The following is a 20,486-nucleotide window of genomic DNA, read 5'->3' as shown; positions in this document are numbered from 1 at the left end:
CTGTCTTGGTTTTTGAGGATAAGCTGCTCTAAGCAGATTTACACATACTGAGACATTTAAACACTAGGAAATGTCTCCATCCCCTGACTCTTACTTTAAAAATTCTTTTCACAGAGTTGATTATAGTTTTCTTTTGTCTTAATTATTTAGATTTTGTCCTGGAAACTGATTCTGCAGTAACTGGACCTTCCAGACACAGGTTTATTTATACTACAATCTTTTAAACACAGTCGCTGAACTCAGCTCCATTTAACTCACTGTGGGACATTGGAAACTAACCAGTTGCAGTACTAATGATTTAGGTGAGTTACACTGAAGAGAGTGAATCTTTATGTAGACAACCTGGTAACCATGGTAACACTTCAGGGATACAGGCCTACAGAGTTTGCAAAAGTAGAATGGGAGGCAGAGCCTTTAGCTATCAAGCCCCTCTTCTTTGGAACCAGCTTCCAATCCAGATTCCGGAAGCAGACACCATCTCTACTTTTAAGTCTAGGCTCAATACCTTCCTCTTTGATAAAGCTTATAGTATAATTGCTCATAATGTAATAATCGCCACACCTTCTGCTATAGGTTTAGAACTGGCTCCTACTAAAATGCTATAGGTTTAGAGTGTTGGGGGACTCCCACAAGTGCATTGAGCTCCCCTCCTCTTTTTATCTATACATTTGTCACCACTGCATGCTATTAATTTTGTATCTTCTCTCTCCCGTAGTTGTCTTTCTCCTTCTTTTTCTCCCTCTCTCTGTCCCTTCCTGCAGGTGTCCCTGGCTTTGAAGCTGTGTGTTTCCAGCGTGCAGCTACTGGTCCTACCAACCTGTATAATGTTTTGTTGCTCTTTTTCTTTTCTCTCTTTCCACTTTCCACTCACCCCAACCTGTCAAGGTAAATGGCCGTCCACCCTGAGCCTGGTTCTGCTGGAGGTTTCTTCCGTTAAAGGGAGTTTTTCCTCTCCACTGTTGCCTATGGCTTGTTCAAGGGGGAATTGTTGGGTTCTCTCTATACATCTTTATAATCTTGACATTATTCTGTAAAGTGTCTTGAGATGACTTTGTTGTGAATTGGCGCTTTATAAATAGATAAAGTTGAGTTGAAATTTTAACCCGATCAGTTAAATGAGTGGGTCTAAAGCCTAAATCCTGTCTAAAATTCATGCTGAGAGTAAAAGTGGTGTTTTTTGGTCATATTTTTATCACTTTAGTTCAGCTGAATCCTCTGGTTCCTCCTTCATGGTGACCTGACTCCAGGGTTTATTACATATGTGCTGACGACTAAAACAACAGAGGACAAAGAAGCTGACAGCACATTTTTGGTGGTGAACCAAAGAGTCACTGTGTTAAACTACAGAGAAGCAACAACAACTTTCTACCCTGACATGTCCTGTCCTGTCACTGTGTCTGTCCACCAGCTTCCATCTGCAGAGAGAGAAAACCGCTACAGCTTTAAGTTGGAGACATAAACTCCTCCTGATCATCATCTCTACTGAAATGTCTGTTGTTGGTAACAGTGAAGAGCAACTGATAAAACAGAGCAGAAGTTTGTCTTCCTGCTCACTGAGTCATCTTCAGTCTCTTACTTTGTGTCTGAGGGTCCAGGTCCATTTCTAAAGACTGGAGGATTGTCTATGGACCGGTCACTCTTCATAGACAGACAGCTGGATCCTGCAGACTCTGTTCTGTCCTCCTCTTCCTCCATCTTCTGGATGTCACCTCTGGGAAATGACCAAAAAGGAAGAAGCACACAGATTTTACTGCACCACTGCTTTCTTACTGTCGATCAACAGAAATTAATTTCTAAGAACAGTTTCTGTTTTAGCGGCTTCTTCTCATGAGTCTGTCTGTATGTATTATCAGCATTAACATGATGTTTTCATGATCAACAGGTTGAATTAAAAAGGATTTTAGTAGAAATGGTGGTATTTGCCTGCAGTATAATCACAAAGATCATTACATCTTGATCAAACATTACATATATCATCAGTAAGTTCATATCATACTAACAGGAGCAGAGCTCAATAACCAGGAAGTAACACACACGGTATAAGTTCCTCCTTTTCTCTGAGTCTCTTTGTATAAACAGCAGTGGACAGTGTGTGTTGTGTCCTCTACAGACTCAGAGACATTGACAGTAAGAAGAATGTTGGATGTCTCACACTTCACTTGGGTTATTAGTAAATTTACATTTATGAATATAAAATTTAGCAAATATAAAGATAAATTTATTAGAAAATATTGGTCACTCTCCTCTTCTTTGTGTCTTTGTCCCTATCTGTCTCCCCTCTCTCTGTCCCTTTCTGCAGGTGTCCCTGGCTTTGGAGCTGTGTGTTTCTCCAGTGTGTAGCTATAGGTCCTACCAACCTGCCAGGTGTTTTGTTGTTGCCCACCCTGAGCCTGGTTCTGGTTCTATACGTCTTTATAGTCTTGACTTTATTCTATGACTTTGTTGTGAATTGGGGCAATATAAATAAAGTTGAATTCCTTGTAATTAAATATTCCAGAAAGAGTCTTTAAAAGAAAAGTTCAAATATTAAAAAGTTTGATTTGAATGAAAGTAAGGACATCAGACTAAAACACAGTATAATCACACGTCCAAAACAATTGGAGCGATTTCTCTTTATTAGTTCAAATATATTTGAAGAGAATTTTTATCTCTAATTGGAGAAAAGTTAGAGGGACATTTTATACTGCAGTATAATTATAGACACAGTATCATTTCCAGGGTTCAGTCACCTTTTCAAGCTTTTCCAGCAATTTCCAGCTGTGGTAAATTACATATTTGCACAAAAAGATAAATACTGGAAATGATTAGCACTTTTAAAATCATATTTAAAAAAAAAAATGGCATTATGCTAATGTAGCATTTGTAGCTTCCACACTAAACACTAAATCATTTACAAACACAAAACTTAAATTCACAATATTTAATATATTAAATAACAATAATAACAATAACAATTAAAACCCTAGTCACAGTCCCATGCAGCTCATCATATTCTCCAAAAGCCTCCAATAAGCCTGTCTGATGAAGAAATACACACACACGTGATGATTTAGACAAACCACTACACAACAAAGTCACGATTTATAAGAAACACACAGCACTTCAATCTACTCGTGAATACAACCAGTGAAATATATAAAATGTCAATCACAGAGGGAATTAAGGCTACTGATTACTCGGAACAGGTTAGGACAGGGAAGTGGCAAATAACACAAGACAGAAACAATTAACAATCGAAAAAACTAAACTAAACTGAAAAATCATCGAGAAAACTAAACTGTTACACCACTCTTACAAGAAGCACTCATCTACTGTCCAAACAAGGCCGAGCGGACTAACTTCACAAAAACCTGACACACAGAAACAGCAGGAAACAGTGACGCAACTACTGATACACAAACACAAACATCAAATAGTTACACCAAAATATTAAATCATTCATTTTAATCTTGTTACTTTAAAATAATTATATCTGCACGATAAAACCAAACCTATACCTACATCCCCCAAACACAGCAGACTATATAAAATGCTGTGTGGCCACATTGTAACAATGCTAAAAAAGGAGAACATTCATTAAGTCCATCAAATCATCCTCAAACATTCAGTCTCTTTATGCTGAAGTCTCACTCACACAGCAGACTAGTGTTACCTCTAACCTCCAACCAAAAGAGAATCAACTCCTTCATCAGCTCTCCTCCCAATCAATGGGGAGACAGCAGGGGGATCAACAGGTGGCACTGATTCCTCTATAAACAACCAACAGTGATTTCTTAATAGCAGAAGACACTAAGATACACACACACACTCAGGACAAACAGGTTTGTTCACACCTAAAAAGACAACACACACACACACACACACACACACACACAGTCATGTATTATTATACTGGTGAAGAGACTCTTGAAATAATCCTTATATTAACACCAACTATTAAGAACTAAAACAAAGTCTTAACCCTCACACAGACCTTTGAAATTGTCAGGAACCTACCAATTTCTTCACAACAATGGTGTAAAAACAAAATTTGTCATTTAAAGGAAACATACACATTTTCTATTTCCTTGTTTTTTTCCAAAGTCTCTTCATATAAACAGCAGTGGACAGTGTGTGTTGTGTCCTCTATTGTCCTCAGGGACAAACTGACTTTGACAGTAAAATAATAAGAATATCGGACACTTACCCTGCCTCAGTCTTCACTTTTCCTCCTTCTGCTCTGTTCACTCTAAATGGAGGTTGTGTTCCCTCCCTGCTCTCATGTACCTGGATCAAGTGTTCAGTGTGGCCCTGCCCCCTCTCAGGTGACTTTACCTGTGTGTGTTTGATTCTCACTTTGGATCAGATTGTGAACAGGATGTGTCTCTGAACTTCTCTCAGATCAGTAAATGAAGCACAATAAGTCCTTCTTTGGTCTTTTCCTTCAGATTTAATCCTAAACTGTGAGTTGTTTCTGAGCTTCAACAGGAAGTTTCTCTCTGGTCTTTAAGCTGTAAACTGCTGCAGGCTACAGACTGAACCTGTCAGGTTTCATTCCACACTGACAAAAGTGAAACAAAGTCCTGCACTTGTTGTTAGACTGTGTAAAGTAGTTTCACAGCTTCCTGCTCCCTGAATGTCTCTGTAAAAACTCTGCTTCATATAATCACCTCTCATCAGGAAACATGACTGAGTTAAACCAACCTAAAGAAACCTGACTGGGTTTTAGCATCAAATCTGCACTCATCCTCCACCTGTTTACACATTTTATCACTTTAGTATCCAGTAGATTTATTAACCAGAGTTTGAAAACAACATATTACTAGTATATATAAGTACTGCACTGAAGTACATCTTTTAGTTCATTTTCTTGATCTCATGTAATATTAGATTTCAAAATATTCAGAAGGAAATACTGAAGCTACTTTTTCCTGCACTACATTTATCTGATTTAAAATAACATTTCTATGTAACTAAACATCTTACAGAACATAGTCAGAGGCTGAATGAAGAGAAAAACAACATGAAACAATGTGGGTTTGGGGTCGATGTTGTACAAAGACACAACTGACACATCATCTGAGTTCAACTCCAGAATCTTGTGCGTTGTTGTTTAGGCAACAAAAAACACTTTGGTTAAAGTTAGAGAAGAACAGGGGTTAAAGGCTAATGAACAAACTGAATAAAATGTCAAATTGTTCTCTTGTAAACTGGAGACAACATGTCTCTAACTTAACCAAGTGCAGAGTGTAAGTTTAACACTATAATCACAAAAACCTCAAAAATACAAAAAACACTGTGGAAAACTTCACAGATACAGTTTGGTGCAAACATGTCTTTCCTGTGTGTGTTGTGTCCTCTACTGTCCACAAGGACAAACTGACTCACACTGTGTCAGTCTTCACTTTTCCTCCTTCTTCACTGATCACTCTAAGAGGCTGAACACACTGACTGAACACCTTCAGTGTTTCCTCCTTGTTCTCATGTACCTGGATCACATGCTCAGTAGCTCCGCCCCCTCACAGGTGAGTTTACCTGTGTGTTTATCACGGTCTGAACTAAATATGTTAATCAGTAGAAATGTGCTTGTTCATTTTCAGCTGCTTGTCTGTTCCCTCTTTTCCATCTCACTATCCTGACAAGTTCTCTGTACAGTCACAGCTGCTTTAAATTATTCTTTAGTTCTACACTGAACACTTCTTTTTCTGTGTTGGAGACAGAAACTTCGGCTGGAGACTCACTTTCTTTTTTACAAACACTGAAGTTGATCAAACTGTTTGTTCTGTCTTTGAAAAAGAAACATGGAAGTTCAAATTAATAATAAAAGGTAGAAATATATTGTATAAGAATAAAAAGAAAATCATGATCTTGGTTCAGAGTAAAAAACAAATGTGTTTGATATTTTACCCAAAATGGAGCAATAAACTGTAATAAACTGTAACAAACTGTAATAAACTGTACTATTATATCAGTCATGGGGCAAAGTTCTTTTCATAAAAAAGTCAATGTTTGTGTTAAGTGGAAGTTTTGATTTCAGTTTACGATTTCTACAGAGCCATTTAAGAAAAGGTTTCGAGTTCTTCTTCTACCACTGCTGATACCAAACACATGTACAGTAATAAGACTCTGACCTAAAGACTCATGTGGAGATTCGAAGTTCAACATCATCAGTAAATGTCAAATCCTCTTCACTTATCAAAGTCCTCTCATCATCATTCTCTCATAATTTATTCTTTCAGGAATAAAAATGAGATTTCACGTCTTGTAAGGACTTAAAATCTTAAATAGTTGTTGATCTTTAGACAAAATTACTTTGATGTATTTAAATGTTCATTCTGTAATTATGATTGTTCAATATAGCACAAACACTGAGTAGACACATAAAACAAAGTAAAGCCCACTGGACCTACTGACTGTAAGATCAGTTTGTATGTCCTACTTTTCCTCAGTGTCTCCGTACTGATGTTTACTGATGTGGTTTTCTTCAGCAGAACTGAGACGTTGACGTTGACATTTTAAAGAAATGTCATAAATTCAGTCATGTGCTTTGGTTCATTTCGTATTGACATCAAATTTCATGACTTTCGTATTGACATCAAATTTCATGACTTCAGAACTGAGACCAGAAAATCACAACTGATCTTTGACAAACTGCTGCAACACAATCTGAACAAAGAATAAAACATAACTTTTGTGACATATTTTGAGGTGAATGTCTATATTATATTACAGTAGAGGATATAAGAGGTTTTTGGGCACACACAAAAAAATTCTCGTGTTTGGTTTGTAATTTTCAAGAAAGAGTCAAGCAAAACAAAGTGAATATTAAAAATTGTTGAGGTATTTACAGTGATACACTGAACAACTGGTTTTGGGAGCTGTTTTGTCACACTTTGATGTGTATTTAATGTTTTGCGGACCCAGAAAGAGAGACGGAACCAGGCGGTTAGGAGGGCGTGAATGTTTATTTAGGGGAAGGTACAGTGGATTTGGTCGGGGGAAAAGGGGAGCGCTGCCGGGAGGTGATGTCCGGAGAACGGAGAGGCTGGTCCAAGGAGCTTGATGCCTTGTGCGGGGGGGAGCGATTGGGCGGCGAGTCACAGGTGGAGGTTGAATGGTGACCGCGGGAGAAGTAGCCGTGGAGACGAGGAGCCGAGGGGATCGCTGAACACAGCAGGGCGGCCGGAGGATCTGAGGGCAGGGAGACAAAGAGCAGGTTAGCTGTTACTAACTAACGGGTTTTACCAAGAGCCTAATGTACACGAGTACCAAGGAGGTTACTGCGACGATGTGGCAACTTGTGGCGTGGAGGAGACCGGTATATGAACTGCTGTCATTAGGATGAGTGATTGCTTGCAGGTGTGACCGCCGCTGCAGTCCAGGTGCTCTGGGAGAAAGAAAACAACCAGGGAGAGAGAGAGAGAGAGCAGGAGGGAAGGGGAGGATAGAAGGGAGGATGCTGTGACATGTTTATGATTCACAAACACAAAACACTGACCTCAGAGTCTCTAGTTTACAGTGTGGGCTCTCCAGTTCAGCAGACAGCAGCTTCACTCTTGAATCCTGCAGGTCCAGTTCTCTAAGATGGGAGGGGTTTCACTTCAGAGCTGAAGCTACGACTTCATAGTGAGTTTCTGACAGTGCACAGTTAATAAATCTGTTATGACAGAATATATAAAATGGTGAATATGTAAAATTCTGATGGTTTTACCAAGAAATAAAAATACTTTTTTTGTTTGTGAGCGAAAAGCTGATCAAAATGTATAATTCAGGGTTGCTGCAGGTCTTTTAATGACTTTTTAAGGATGTAAACATGTTTCCTCAGGTGCTGTTAAACTTTATTTTAGAGGATTTCTTTCCTTAATTTAACTTTATTGGGAAATTGAATAATTATTATATTTTATTAACATACAAAACATAAAAAATATAGGTAATATGTATTTTATTCAAAATAAGTGTTAAAATTTTTGCACTTGTGGCTCAGCATGTAGAAAGGGTTGTCCAATAATATCAAGGTCAGATAGAAATATCAAGTGTTATTCCTGTGACTTAGGAATGTTAGTTTCAAATCAGTGAATGAATTGTATAAAAAGCTGCAAATAACTAAAAGATTCGATTAATCTATATGTTTGTTGTTTGAGAAAGCAGAAATACTTGGTCACAGGATAAATATCAATAAAGCATAATGAGATACATAAGGCTGGAGTGTTATTCCACGCTTTTTTTTTTTTGTCCTTTCTGCTTATCCCGTGAGTTCAGGGTCGCTACAGCGGATCATTGTCCGAATGTTGATCTGGCACAGTTTTTATGCCGGATGCCCTTCTTGATGCAACGCTCTCTAATTTCTACCGGGCTTGGGACCAGCACTGCACAGCTGGAGATGGGAATGGGCTGTTGAGGGCTCAATGTCTTGTCCAGAGACACTTTGACACATAGCCGGGACCGAGGATCGAGCTACTGACCCTGTGGTCCATGGACGACTGAGCTACAGCTACCCCCCCTTTATTACATCTAAATTAAATGGAGCCTAAACTGTGACATTGTGAGTCAATTTAAATAGGGAAAGAAAATAATTAGCTGATTTATCATTGTTATCACTGATATCAGTAGGGCTGAGGATTATTTTTTGGACGATTAATCTTAATTATTTTCCCACCAAGCTCTTTCTTACTTTTTAATTATTATAACAATTATTTACTTAAAGTTTAAATAAAAATGTGTAAATAATTTATATTTCTATATTTTATTCAATCATCTACTGTTTAAACAAACAAATATGACAAAGTGTGGGCAGCAGGACTTTGTTCACCCAAACAGAAACTAGTCCAGTCTGAACTGCTGATCTGGCTTTTACAGACTGGCTCCATTCAAGTTAAAGGAATGTGGTGAGAGCTACATTTAGCAATTCAACAGTAAAATAAGTCAATTAGCAGAACTTCCAGAGCTCCATGCTGTTTGTCTCTACTTCAAATACTCTCACACTTTAGAAGATTGGGGTCCAGTTTTTTTCCTGTGGACTCACTAAACACAGTTGTCTTACGTCCTTACGTGCTGAACACATCACTTACGTAAATGGTCTTATTTTATGGAATTTGTAGTTAAACGCATCTTCCACCCATATGATGGACACCAATACTCTATTTATAATTTGTTGTGCAGAAGAATTGTGAAAATTATTCTTTGAGCATCACTCATTAAAGGATGAACCACATAAAGCAAGAAACAAACAATGAAAAGGCACATAAACATAGGTTCAGGTCAAATTATTGGAGGACAGAAAGTGAAGCAGACCTGACACCCTAAAAGACAAATGAACAGAAAAGTCAAAGAGACAGTTGTAGACTTTAAATGTGACAACTATTGTAATTGAACTTTGGGGAACTGATTCAGCCTCATTTTAACAAACACTTTATAAAGACTCATATTCCTCATAGCAATTTCACATATGATTTGATAGGACTTTGTTTTTGATGTTAGTATAGTTTTTAATGTCTGTTTACAGGCCTCATGCAATTAGGTGCTGTTCACTTGCTCCTCAACGCAAAAGTCTAATCAGCCGATCACAGGCCAGAAACTCAATCAATACTAAAGTTAGAAGTGAGCATCAAAGGAGGAAAGGTGATTTAAGTGACTGTGTATGTGGCCTGGTGGTTGGTGCTGGACACAGTATTTCAGAAACTGTTGACTCAGCAGGATTTTCACACACAACCGTCTCTAGTGATTACAGAGAACAGTGTTCTTTGGATACTTCATCCAGTGAGCAGCAGTTCTCTGGGTGATAATGTCATGTTGATGTCAGAGGTCAGAGGAGAATGGCTGGACTGCTTCAAGATGACAGAAAGGGAGCAGTAAGTCAAATAACAACTAGTTCTAACTGAGGTGGACAGAAGAGCATCTGTGAACACACAACATGTCAGCTGTGACATTCAGATGAACAACTTGAAAGCAATGATCTATGTTTCCCTGCATCAACACTTCAGGCTGCGTGTGGTTTCATAGTGTGTGGGGGATTTTTTCTTTGTTTTTTTCTTTCTACTGAGCAACATATAAATGCCTCATCCTACCTGAGAGCGCCATGACGTCTTTTGAACAGCGAGAGACGTCGCATGCCTACCTTATTACCTCACCTTATTCTACCTTATCCCTGCACAACCTTTGCTGCCATCAATGAACTAAAATTCAATTGACAATGCAGGACAATCTTTGATTGATGAGAATGTTCTAATATTCACAGAACAATATGTGTCAACACCAAAACAAACACAATGAGGGCTGAATCATTTCATTACTTTGGGGTTTGGGGACTGTTTCCAGGGTAGTACATTGTTTTTTCACACCTCTGAGGAGTCAGTAGTGAACTGTAAATGACCTGTTAGCCAATCAGGCTAACAGGCTTTAGCTCTAGTATGCTGAGCATCAAGTCTACTACAACCTGCTATTAGGATTGTGTATTTAAATTGTTTGGAAAAAACTGTGCAGTTTTTTTTTCACTCGCTCATCAGTGGACACACTAGACAGTCTTGACAGGCTAAATGAATTGTTGTTCATCTTTTAAACACACTTCGTTGAATAAAACCAACAAAAGATAATAAAAATACAAGTGTGTGTTAACACATTTAAACAGGTGAAAATTAAGACTTTTTAAGACCATATGAAATTAATGTTTGTTTTCAGTTTGGCACAGCACAAGTGGGTGGTGAATTGATACTCTGTATTAACAGAGCACCTGGCTCTGAAGCAGGAATGAACTGTTAGAAAAACAATCTGCTGGTGGTCTCTCATGTTTGATGCTTCCTGTTCTGCATGTGTGAGCTGGAATTCTTGTGGTGCACGAATCAAACATTTCAGACCAATCCAATCTGAATTTAAGAGCTTTGAAGGACCTGCAGCCGCCCTGGTAAATTCAGATTTCTGTTCAGCTTTGTGTTACAGCCTCCACCCTGTGGATTGATGGAGTATTACAGTGGAATTTGATGTTGCATGTGAAAGGTTTCCTCTCTGAAGTCCTGGTTATTACTAACATTAGAAACTGTTCCTCAGATTAGAACAGAACAATGATTGTAACAAACAAATGGCTCAATTCTGTTCAACTAAACCCCATGAAATCAAACATGTTTCTGAGGAGGTGGAAAATAATCAGGCTTCTGCTTCTTCTTTGCTGAATCTTTTATTTCAGCTCCAACAGAAACACAGCAAAGAAAAGACAAACCTGACTGAACATATGTGAACATGTGGAATATGGATTCTATCAAACACAAGATGTCACACAGACTGGATTATGGTGAAATGAAAAAGTCAAATATGACACTGACATCATAAATCAGCTGCTGAGTAAAACATGAGGTTAAATCAATAACTGATCAAAAATCTAATCAACCATTAGGAGCAGTTTACTCTGAAATGGGACTGAAATGATAAAATTCAAATTAAACCTAAAACAGAAATAAACTAGAAGAAACTGGACAAAACAAACAAAAAGGTCAAGTCTATTTCCTGAACTGTTTGAGTTAGAATAAGGTTAAAGTATTAAGGGGAAACATGTCAACAGCACAACAGACTTGAACACAACAGCTCATACTGTGACCTGTTTGACAAAGACAAGAAAACCAAATCTAATAGTTTCTAAATGTGAATCCTCAGGTAACTTGAAAGGTCCAAATGGTGGAACAATATTTACTCAACCATTCCTCAGTCACAAACTGGCATCTAGTAATTGTCGAATTCCAAGAAACTACAACGATGATATGAAAACTAAACAAATACCCTGTTCATTGTAGGAGCATCAATCAATCAATCAGGATCCATGCAGGGGTGGTGGGAAGAGAATCAAATGTTCACTGACTGTAATGTTGAGAGATTTAAGAGACAATAACAAAGGACAAAATCTGAATATCGTCATCATTATGATGGAAAAACATTTAGACTTTTTTTCACATTGAGAAAATTAAATGTTGAACTGAACAAATAAAACATTTTCCAAGTTTGAACAAAGATTGAATTAAAAGCAAAGTGAGAATGGAAATGTTGAAAATGGTGGAACTTTGTCAGTGTGAAGGTTTATTTCCAACAGAAAATGGTGACTGGTGGATGAAAACAGAGATAGATCCACATATAGATCCATGAGAGGAAACTTTGTGTTTTACAGACTTTCTACATGTGGTTTTTGTCTATATTTATGTTGGTGTATGTATTTCTAAAGGTCTGTACATGTAGATATACATACAGGAAGAATCAGCACACAGTGGGTTTTCTTTTTGACTTTTATTGATTTTACTGGAAATAATTCCTGATTCTGTTCAACACACAAACACAGTGAAGATTTTGGATCCAAATCTAAAAAAGCTGAAAATTCCAAATGTAATGGAGGAAGCTCAGTGTGGTGTTAAGGTGGGTACAGCTGGGTGATACAGACTGTTCCTATCTGCCTGGAGCTAATGCTCATTTATTAGGAATGTGTTCAAATCTATTTGTCAGGAAATGAATCAAACGTGATTCAGTAGAAAAACAAAGAGACAGTTGTAACAATACAATTCAGTGGAATTCAGAGTTGATTGGATTCAGCTGATATTCAACTTTACTTAGCTCCAGTTTGACAGGAATCAAGTACTTTCACCCAAGTACTATATGTAACTACAGTTTTGTTGTACTTTCCATTTCCCTCAACTAGAATCTAGAGATAAATATCGTACTTTTTCCTCTGCTACATTTATCTGACAGCTTTACTTTGCAGATGCAGATTCTCTGTCCAAAATAATACCAGCTACTAAATCATGTGTTATTATGGATGATCTGCTGTCAGTACATAAAGTTCAAATCATCTCCAGCAACAGTGATGTTCACACATCAATACATCAATAATTATTATCCAATAATGCAACACAAACCATTTGGCAACAAACTATTGATCATCTGAACCTCAACAGTTCCTTGCTGTGTCAACCTGCTGCTTGACACAATCTGGACCTCAGTTCCAGAGTAAGCATTAATTATACAAGTCCAATATTTTCACTATACAGGTGAACTTCTACATAAATGAAGCAAAGTTAGCTTATTGCTTCACTTATTGCATTTCACTGGGTGGAGTTAGCTAATATGCTCTGAACGTAGCTCCTCATACTCCTAAATTAGCACAGTTAACACCGTCAGCATCTTTCCTCTGATTTAAATTGTACATGAGGAACAAGCTTCATGTCTGTACTTCCAGTATATTTCACACAAGCTGCATGTTAACAGAAGATTCTGAAACACATTGGAGATAAACTTCCTTGTGCATTTAACACGTTGGCATCTGAAACTGTTGCTGCCTCGAGGGGGATCACAGGCAAATGTATGTTGGCAGGAAATGATGCGTAGATGCACACAAAGAACACAACACAAAAAAAGTTAAAGAAAACTCGCAGGAGATTACTATTTGATATCAAAATCAAGAAAATCTATTTTTACATAACTTGTATTTAAAGAATGGTTTGTTCGTTTTACCAAATGCAGCCTAATCTCTGTAGTCCATAGTGGCTCTGATTCTGCATTTGTTAAATCTTAACTCTCCCAGGTGTTTATACCATGTACTCTATGAATCAAACAAACCTCAACCACATTGGTCACAGCTTTACATTGTTGACAGTGTTAAACATGCTGGTGTCTAAATTTCCAATTTTAGTTTTTCAGCACTGATCACTGGCTTAAGAATTCTCTCTAGCGTGAGCATGCATGTGCCTATGCAGACTGCTGCTGTCGCTGAAAGTTTTTCCACACTGATCACACCAATAAGGTTTCTCTCCAGTGTGAATGCGCTGGTGCTGTTTTACATGGGTGCTCGAAGTGAATGTTTTTCCACACTGATCACACGAATAAGGTTTCTCTCCAGTGTGAACGTGCTGGTGTCTTATTAGACTGCCTTTCACAGTGAACGTTTTTCCACACTGATCACATGAGTAGGGTTTCTCTCCAGTGTGAACGCGCTGGTGTAGTTTTAGACTGCCGCAATGACTAAAGGTTTTTCCACACTGATCACATGAGTAGGGTTTCTCTCCAGTGTGAATGCGCTGGTGCTGTTTTAGATGGGTGCTCAAAGTGAATGTTTTTCCACACTGATCACAAGAGTAGGGTTTCTCTCCAGAGTGAATCCGCTGGTGCGTTATTAGACCACTGCTTTTAGTGAAAGCTTTTCCACACTGATCACACCAATAAGGTTTCTCTCCAGTGTGAATGCGTTGGTGTAGTTTTAAACTTCTGCTCACAGCAAACGATTTTCCACACTGATCACATGAATACGGTTTCTCTCCAGTGTGAACAAGCTGGTGATTTTTTAGACTGCTGTTCAGAGTAAAAGATTTTCCACACTGACCACACAAGTAGGGTTTCTCTCCAGTGTGAATATACTGGTGGTTTATTAGATTGCCTTTGTCAGTGAAAGTTTTTCCACACTGATCACACCAATAAGGTTTTTCTCCAGTGTGAATACGTTGGTGCTGTTGAAGATGGCTGCTCACAGTGAAAGTTTTTCCACACTGTCTACACAAGTAAGGTTTCTCTCCAGTGTGAATGCGCTGATGTATTTTTAAATAGTTTTTCCCACTGAAATTTTTTCCACACTGTCTACACAAGTATGGTTTCTCTCCAGTGTGAATGCGCTGGTGTAGTATTAGATTCTTTTTCTCAGTGAAAGTTTTTCCACACTGATCACACCAATGAGGTTTCTCTCCAGTGTGAATACGCTGGTGCTTTTTTAGATTACTGCTCTCAGTGAAAGTTTTTCCACACTGATCACACCAATAAGGTTTCTCTCCAGTGTGAAGTCTGTGATGAATCTTCAGTGCTGATGGTGATTGGAAGCCTTTGCCACATTGCTGACATGAATGATGTTTGTTCCTCTTTCTTTCGCTCCATTTCTAAAGTCACAAACAAAAAACAAAACAAAGAGTTAGATCTTGTGAGGTAGTGAACTGTATTAAACCATAAATGTCCTAGGGATATCACAATACTGGAATTTCCAACTTCAATACGATACCTTTAAAAACATTTGATTTCACAAGAAAAACAACTTAAATAATTGGGGAGCATTGTGCTATTTATTTATTTATGTATTTATTTATTTATTTATTGGCCTTTCAGCTTATCCCGTGAGTTCATGGTCGCCACAGTGGATTATTTTGTCTGCATGTTGATTTGGCACAGTTTTTACACCAGATGCCCTTCCTGACGCAATAGCCCTTTAGGAATTGAGGGACGGTGAGAGAATGAGGAGAGCAAACACACAGCAGAGAAAACAGGAGATTTTCATAATGTCAACATTTGGTGACAAACGTATGAAAACTTGGACTGAGAATTCTGGCTTTCCTCAGAGAGGTTCCTTTAGTAAAAAAGGAATTAAATTAGAAGAAAAATAGTTAAATCAAGAAAATAAAGTGAAGGATAAAAAGAGTCACTGAAACACACACAGATGTGTCACTTACATAATGTGAAAGATGTGATAAAAGAGAAAAACGAATTATAGAACAGGGAAAGAAAACGAGTGGAAAAATAACAAAAACCAAAGTTATGTCAGCTGCACCACACAGAGCAGATGATGCTTCAGTAGAAAACACACCCCACCATCACATAGTCCCAGTGTGTCTTGACCATGAACGAGTGCAACAACAATCAGTCCCACAACAACAACAACTACCACCTGAATCCACTACATCTCCATCCTCGTCTTTGTCCCTTTCTGGATCCTCATCATCTGCCTCACTTGCGACCACCTCAGAATTAAAAGACAAGGAAGCAAACATGGAAAAATACAGGAGTTCTGACTGCAACCATGGTCAGAGTGACTGGCCAAGACGGTCCGTAATTGGTCTTCAGGCCAAGGACTGATGAAGATGTCTTCTTATGACTTCATATGATGAGAAGTCCTGGAGCAAAAAGATACCGTGGATGATGGAGAGGCAGAGAACGAGGACTTGGAGGTGGCTGATGTTCAGTAGCTGCAGATGGATGCCACATGTGAGCAAAGGGGACATTGGATAAAAGGCTGTCTCCTCTGGGATTGAGGAGAACATAGACCCAGAGATTGTCCTGAGAAGTCATCACCAGTGGCAAACTGATGGGAGGAGAAGGAGCTGTTGCTCTGGTGTAAGTTGTTGGTGACTGATCAAAAGGAGGAAGGTAACACACACTGACACTGACACTGACACTGCAATGAAGACATGCTCACACACACATACACTGATTTGCAAACTGCAATGAAGAAATGCTCGCTCAGACATGAACTGATAGTTTGCCAGACAAATGTAATGAAAACTCCTTGATGAAGCTCACACATGCTGGAATAAATGTGGATTTGGTTGAGCGATGTGTTTAAGATCAAAGCGAAATTTAAACAACCTGAGGTTTAAATGCTGAGGGAAAGTGAATTTCCTGAATACACTGAAAGTAAATGATCAAGAGGTGACGTTTGGTAGAGAGAAACTAGATCAGTATTAAAGGTCAGTTGCAAAATGAGTGGTAACTATTTAATACTAATATGCTGATGCAAAAAAAAAAAAAAAAAAAAAAAAAAAAAAAAAAAAGAGTTAACATGCTGTAAAATATCCTGAAATAATTATTTAATGAAGATATAATTAATTTACTGAAGATATAATAGGCCTATATCTACACAGATGTTTATTTTAAACACTTGTACTTATATACTGAGGGGTCTTATTTTGAAAGTCAAACATGTTATATTTATTTTAATTAAGATTTACTCTTTATTCATTACTCTTTGAAACAAAAGACACTGATGGAATCACGTTGTTAAAGAAAAGCAGTTGTAATTGTGTCTTGTAAAACTTTATCAGCAAAGATATGTGATGGTGGAAAATGGAGATTTAAATAGGAAAAATGGAAATTCATCCAAGAGCTCCAGAAGTATTAAATCCACAATTAATTTCTCGGTTGCTGATTTGGAGAATGTATTTCTATTTGTCCTTATGTTCACTGACAGCCATTACTTTTGGCTTTTCCTATAAAATAATAGCAATTTCCTGGATAAGATTTGGCTTTTGAATTGACATTTTGAGACGTCCCGGTGATTTTCAGCTGTAATCTCAGACATTGCATTTAGCAGCAGGATCAGTTCTGCTGCAGTACACTGATGACTTTCTGATGTGCAGCCTGTCTGAGAAAGCCTGCATGTTAGATAAGGTGAACCTACCCAAACCTTTAGCAGAAAACTGACTCACATTACAGTTTGTCCTACCTAAAGAAACTTATTTAGGTCATGCGATCACAGCTGAGATCACATAACCAAACAATCTGTTCTAATATCTGTAACCAAGAAACAATGACGTCATACTGAAAACAATGGATTCACAATTATTAAGACAGAAAAGCTCCTTGTCTTTATTATTCTGTAGATAATATTCTACAATGCTGTAAGACATCTGTTTTGTTAAAGAGCCATGATGGCATAATGATAACCTACTGCTTACTTTTCAGCTAAGCTGGACCCTGTAGATGATGGAATATGATGCCTGAAGCTGTGACAGTTGCAGAGAAGCTGTCATGACTCAGACAAAGTGCTGCTTGGACTGATCTAACTCTTCTGCTTCCTTATGCAGCCTCTCTTTCATCTTCCAAGAGCAGAAACTCATCACCTTTCTACAGCGAGACAGCAGAGATACGATCATTGTTGACAAGCCTAATGGAACTGATAATGAATAGAATGTTCTTAACCCAGTTCCACTGTTACTTTCTCAGATGGTTCTGCATCACACAATCCCACCAGTGGAGAGACCCCACGTGGATTTTGCATTGGTTACATGAACATGATGGTGTTCACCAAACTTCAAACATCTTATTATTTAGCTCAAGGAGCTGAATTTGCAGCTCATAGAAGCATGAAGTTGATTCATGCTTGGCAACAAAACCACTCACCAGCTTGGTTTTAATCATTTGAATAACACTGTGCATGTCTGCACTAATTACTGCCGTTATCTTCAGCTCTCGCTTCACTTGAGCACACAAAACAAACATAGGAATATGTTCACCGCACTCGTTAAGCACTTTCAAACATCCCTTGATATTGATCACATCCTTCTGTGGGCCCTTGTGTGAAGCATGTTTAACATATTTAGACTCATCAACCCACTCAGAAGTAAAGTTATTCAACACTAATAAAATCTTTTCATCAGGACTTAACTTTCTACTTTTAACAGTCCAAAAGTTCAAGAGCTCATCCCCAACTAACACTATCCCATCAGTCGTTTTATAAAGTATGCGTTTTATCCGAAGGCAGACTTGACATGCTTCACCTGCACCTACACGCATCAACATCTTATTGTTTGAAACTGTTTTAGAGGAGCTGATTAAGCTGCTGTATGACTGTTGTGGAAGATTCTGCTGTTGATCTGTGTCATACAGAGAGGTGTTTCTGTCCTTAGCATATTGCTTCATTGATACAGATGTGGTGAAAAAAAAAAAAACCCATACAAACTCCTGTTAGTAGAAAACAACACAATGTAACAGCATCAAACACTAGAGCCTCTAAGATGATCATGCAGATGAACAAGAAAAGGATCCTCCTGTTCCTACACTCCAGGTTCCTTCTGATGCTGCTGAGCTCTGAGTTACAAAGCTGCTGCTTATCTCTTCACATTTACACACACATGCACTTCTACAGAGAAAGTGGCTTTAACCACGGTCCAACACGGACAAACGGACAGGAAGTGACCAACCATATGCTCGGTCCAACATGGCGGAACTAAACGCAGCAGACAAACACGGACCTCCGTCCGCCATTTTCTCCTTTTCACTAACGCTCCAAACTTTGATCCAAAGTCTCTTTAGTCCCGTTCTGAAGCCGTTTTTACCCATTAACTCATCAACACTGACCTGCTGATCGCTGGAACCGGAGGACGAGCCTGCTTTGCTCCTTTTGGCGGCCTTGTTGCTTCGGCGCTCCGGGTTCTGGTTCTTCTCCTCCATCCCGGTCGTGTTGTGGTTCTGGTGAATAGTTTCTTGTTTTAATCCGATCTGGTCCTAGTTGATGAAATCCAGCAGCTCTGTATCTGCCGCGTTCCACTCAAATCTCTCCTGATTTCACAGAGTCTCGCGGTAACTTCTTCTTCTTCTTTTGTTTATTGGCGGTTGTCAAACAAGAATTGGTGCATTACCGCCACCAGCTGGTGAGGAGTGTGGATCAGGACTAATTCATAGCATTATTCTCTAATACAAACACAACTTTACCCCAAAACTTCTGCAGACTCGTATTTGACTTGAAACTTTTGCAGATTTTGAATTAGGAGCCTTCTTTGTACTTCTAAATCCTTTTCAGTCCGGTTTGTCCAAATCTGAGTCTTCATATGACTGTTTCATCTGTCCTGATTGTCCCTGTACATCTCATGTCTCCTACTTTCCTTTGAATTCTATAGAACCATGGTCCTTTTCTTTCTTCTTCCCATTTAGTTCATTAACATCCTGACTAATCAGTCAGCTTTTGCAATTTTTTGACCACAAATATATTTCAGTTTTTCCCAGTTTGCACAATGAAAAGACCATTAGTGTCGTCCTCCTCCATCATAGTTTTCTATATTTTTGTCAGTATAGGGTCATGATCCAAATTTTTAATATAAGGTAGTAAAGATCACGATCCACTCACCTGGTACCAGTTCACCTGCTTGTTCAACATGGTTTCACTCTTATTTTGTCTCTCTCTAAGCTTCTGATTGCAGACATGAAACTTGACGTTTGATTCTATTTACAAAAGACGATGAAGATGTAGGATGAAGCAGAAATTGGATTAAAGACCAGGGGGGATCAGGTTTTTACTGTCAGGGCTCTGGGTCGACCTCTTTCAGGAGCTTAGTCTGCTCAGTTATTCTTGTCCTTTATTTCTGAATGTTTTGATCCACTTTTTATGAAAAGGTTTGTTTTTTCTCCTGACAAGATGTTAATGTCCTGAAAACTTTAGAGAATAACTATCAAATTCATCCTTGTGAGCTCATCTCATCATTCATGTTTGTGCTATAGAAAACTACATATTAGGTCCAAACAAGTTTTTCTTGGTAAAAGGACCAAAGTGTACATTCAGAAATATCTGAGCTTTCAGTGTTTTTATTCCATGTCCGTCTTCAGTTTGATATCAAACATGATTTGTTCTTTATTCAGATGTCCATCAGCCTCCACAAAGTGCTCACCAGCATTTCTGGAGTTCACACAGTTTATGTAAAACCTCTGATGTGTTTTTCTGCTTTTCACTGTTTGTGACACATTTGTGAGTAATGTCACATTAACAGTATTCCTACTAAATGTTGGAAACTCATCAACCTGTGTAACATGAAGACACTGTGTACTGTCTACATCTTCAAACTCCCATAGACTCAGTTTGTCCCTTACATATAAAATTAAATGAGAACTGGTCCTGACAGAATAACTAGGTGAGGTTTACAAAAAATGAAGAATATAGAAATCAGCTGCTGTCTCTCAGAGAGGACGACCATGATTTTCATTTTCTGACCTTCTCCTCTGTGTCGGCTGTTGGAATA

At 38.3% G+C, this 20,486-nt stretch overlaps 1 protein-coding gene and 1 pseudogene across 7 annotated transcripts in view; both read right to left on the bottom strand.

Moving 5' to 3' along the window:
* LOC137104360 (protein NLRC3-like) overlaps positions 1-20,486 on the bottom strand; it is a 111,968-nt gene that overhangs the window by 43,561 nt on the left and 47,921 nt on the right. For 3 of the 7 annotated variants that reach the window (XM_067485391.1, XM_067485395.1, XM_067485392.1), the window contains exons 1-2: positions 4,187-4,460; positions 1,577-1,711 (exon numbers count right to left, since the gene is read on the bottom strand). The exons of 3 other annotated variants lie outside the window; for them this stretch is intronic. In XM_067485391.1, coding sequence (XP_067341492.1) covers positions 1,577-1,695 — 119 coding nt within the window. In that variant the 5' untranslated portion in view covers positions 1,696-1,711; positions 4,187-4,460. Of the gene's footprint in view, positions 1-1,576; positions 1,712-4,186; positions 4,462-20,486 lie in introns of those variants that run through there. One more of the 7 variants, XM_067485393.1, reaches the window with a different exon arrangement.
* LOC137104373 (zinc finger protein 271-like) lies at positions 11,334-20,199 on the bottom strand (annotated as a pseudogene).

Source organism: Channa argus, chromosome 19, assembly GCF_033026475.1.
Source record: "Channa argus isolate prfri chromosome 19, Channa argus male v1.0, whole genome shotgun sequence".
Lineage (NCBI taxonomy): Eukaryota > Metazoa > Chordata > Actinopteri > Anabantiformes > Channidae > Channa > Channa argus.
The sequence above is the reverse complement of the archived record's forward strand: the minus strand, read 5'-3'. Positions and strand labels throughout refer to the sequence as shown.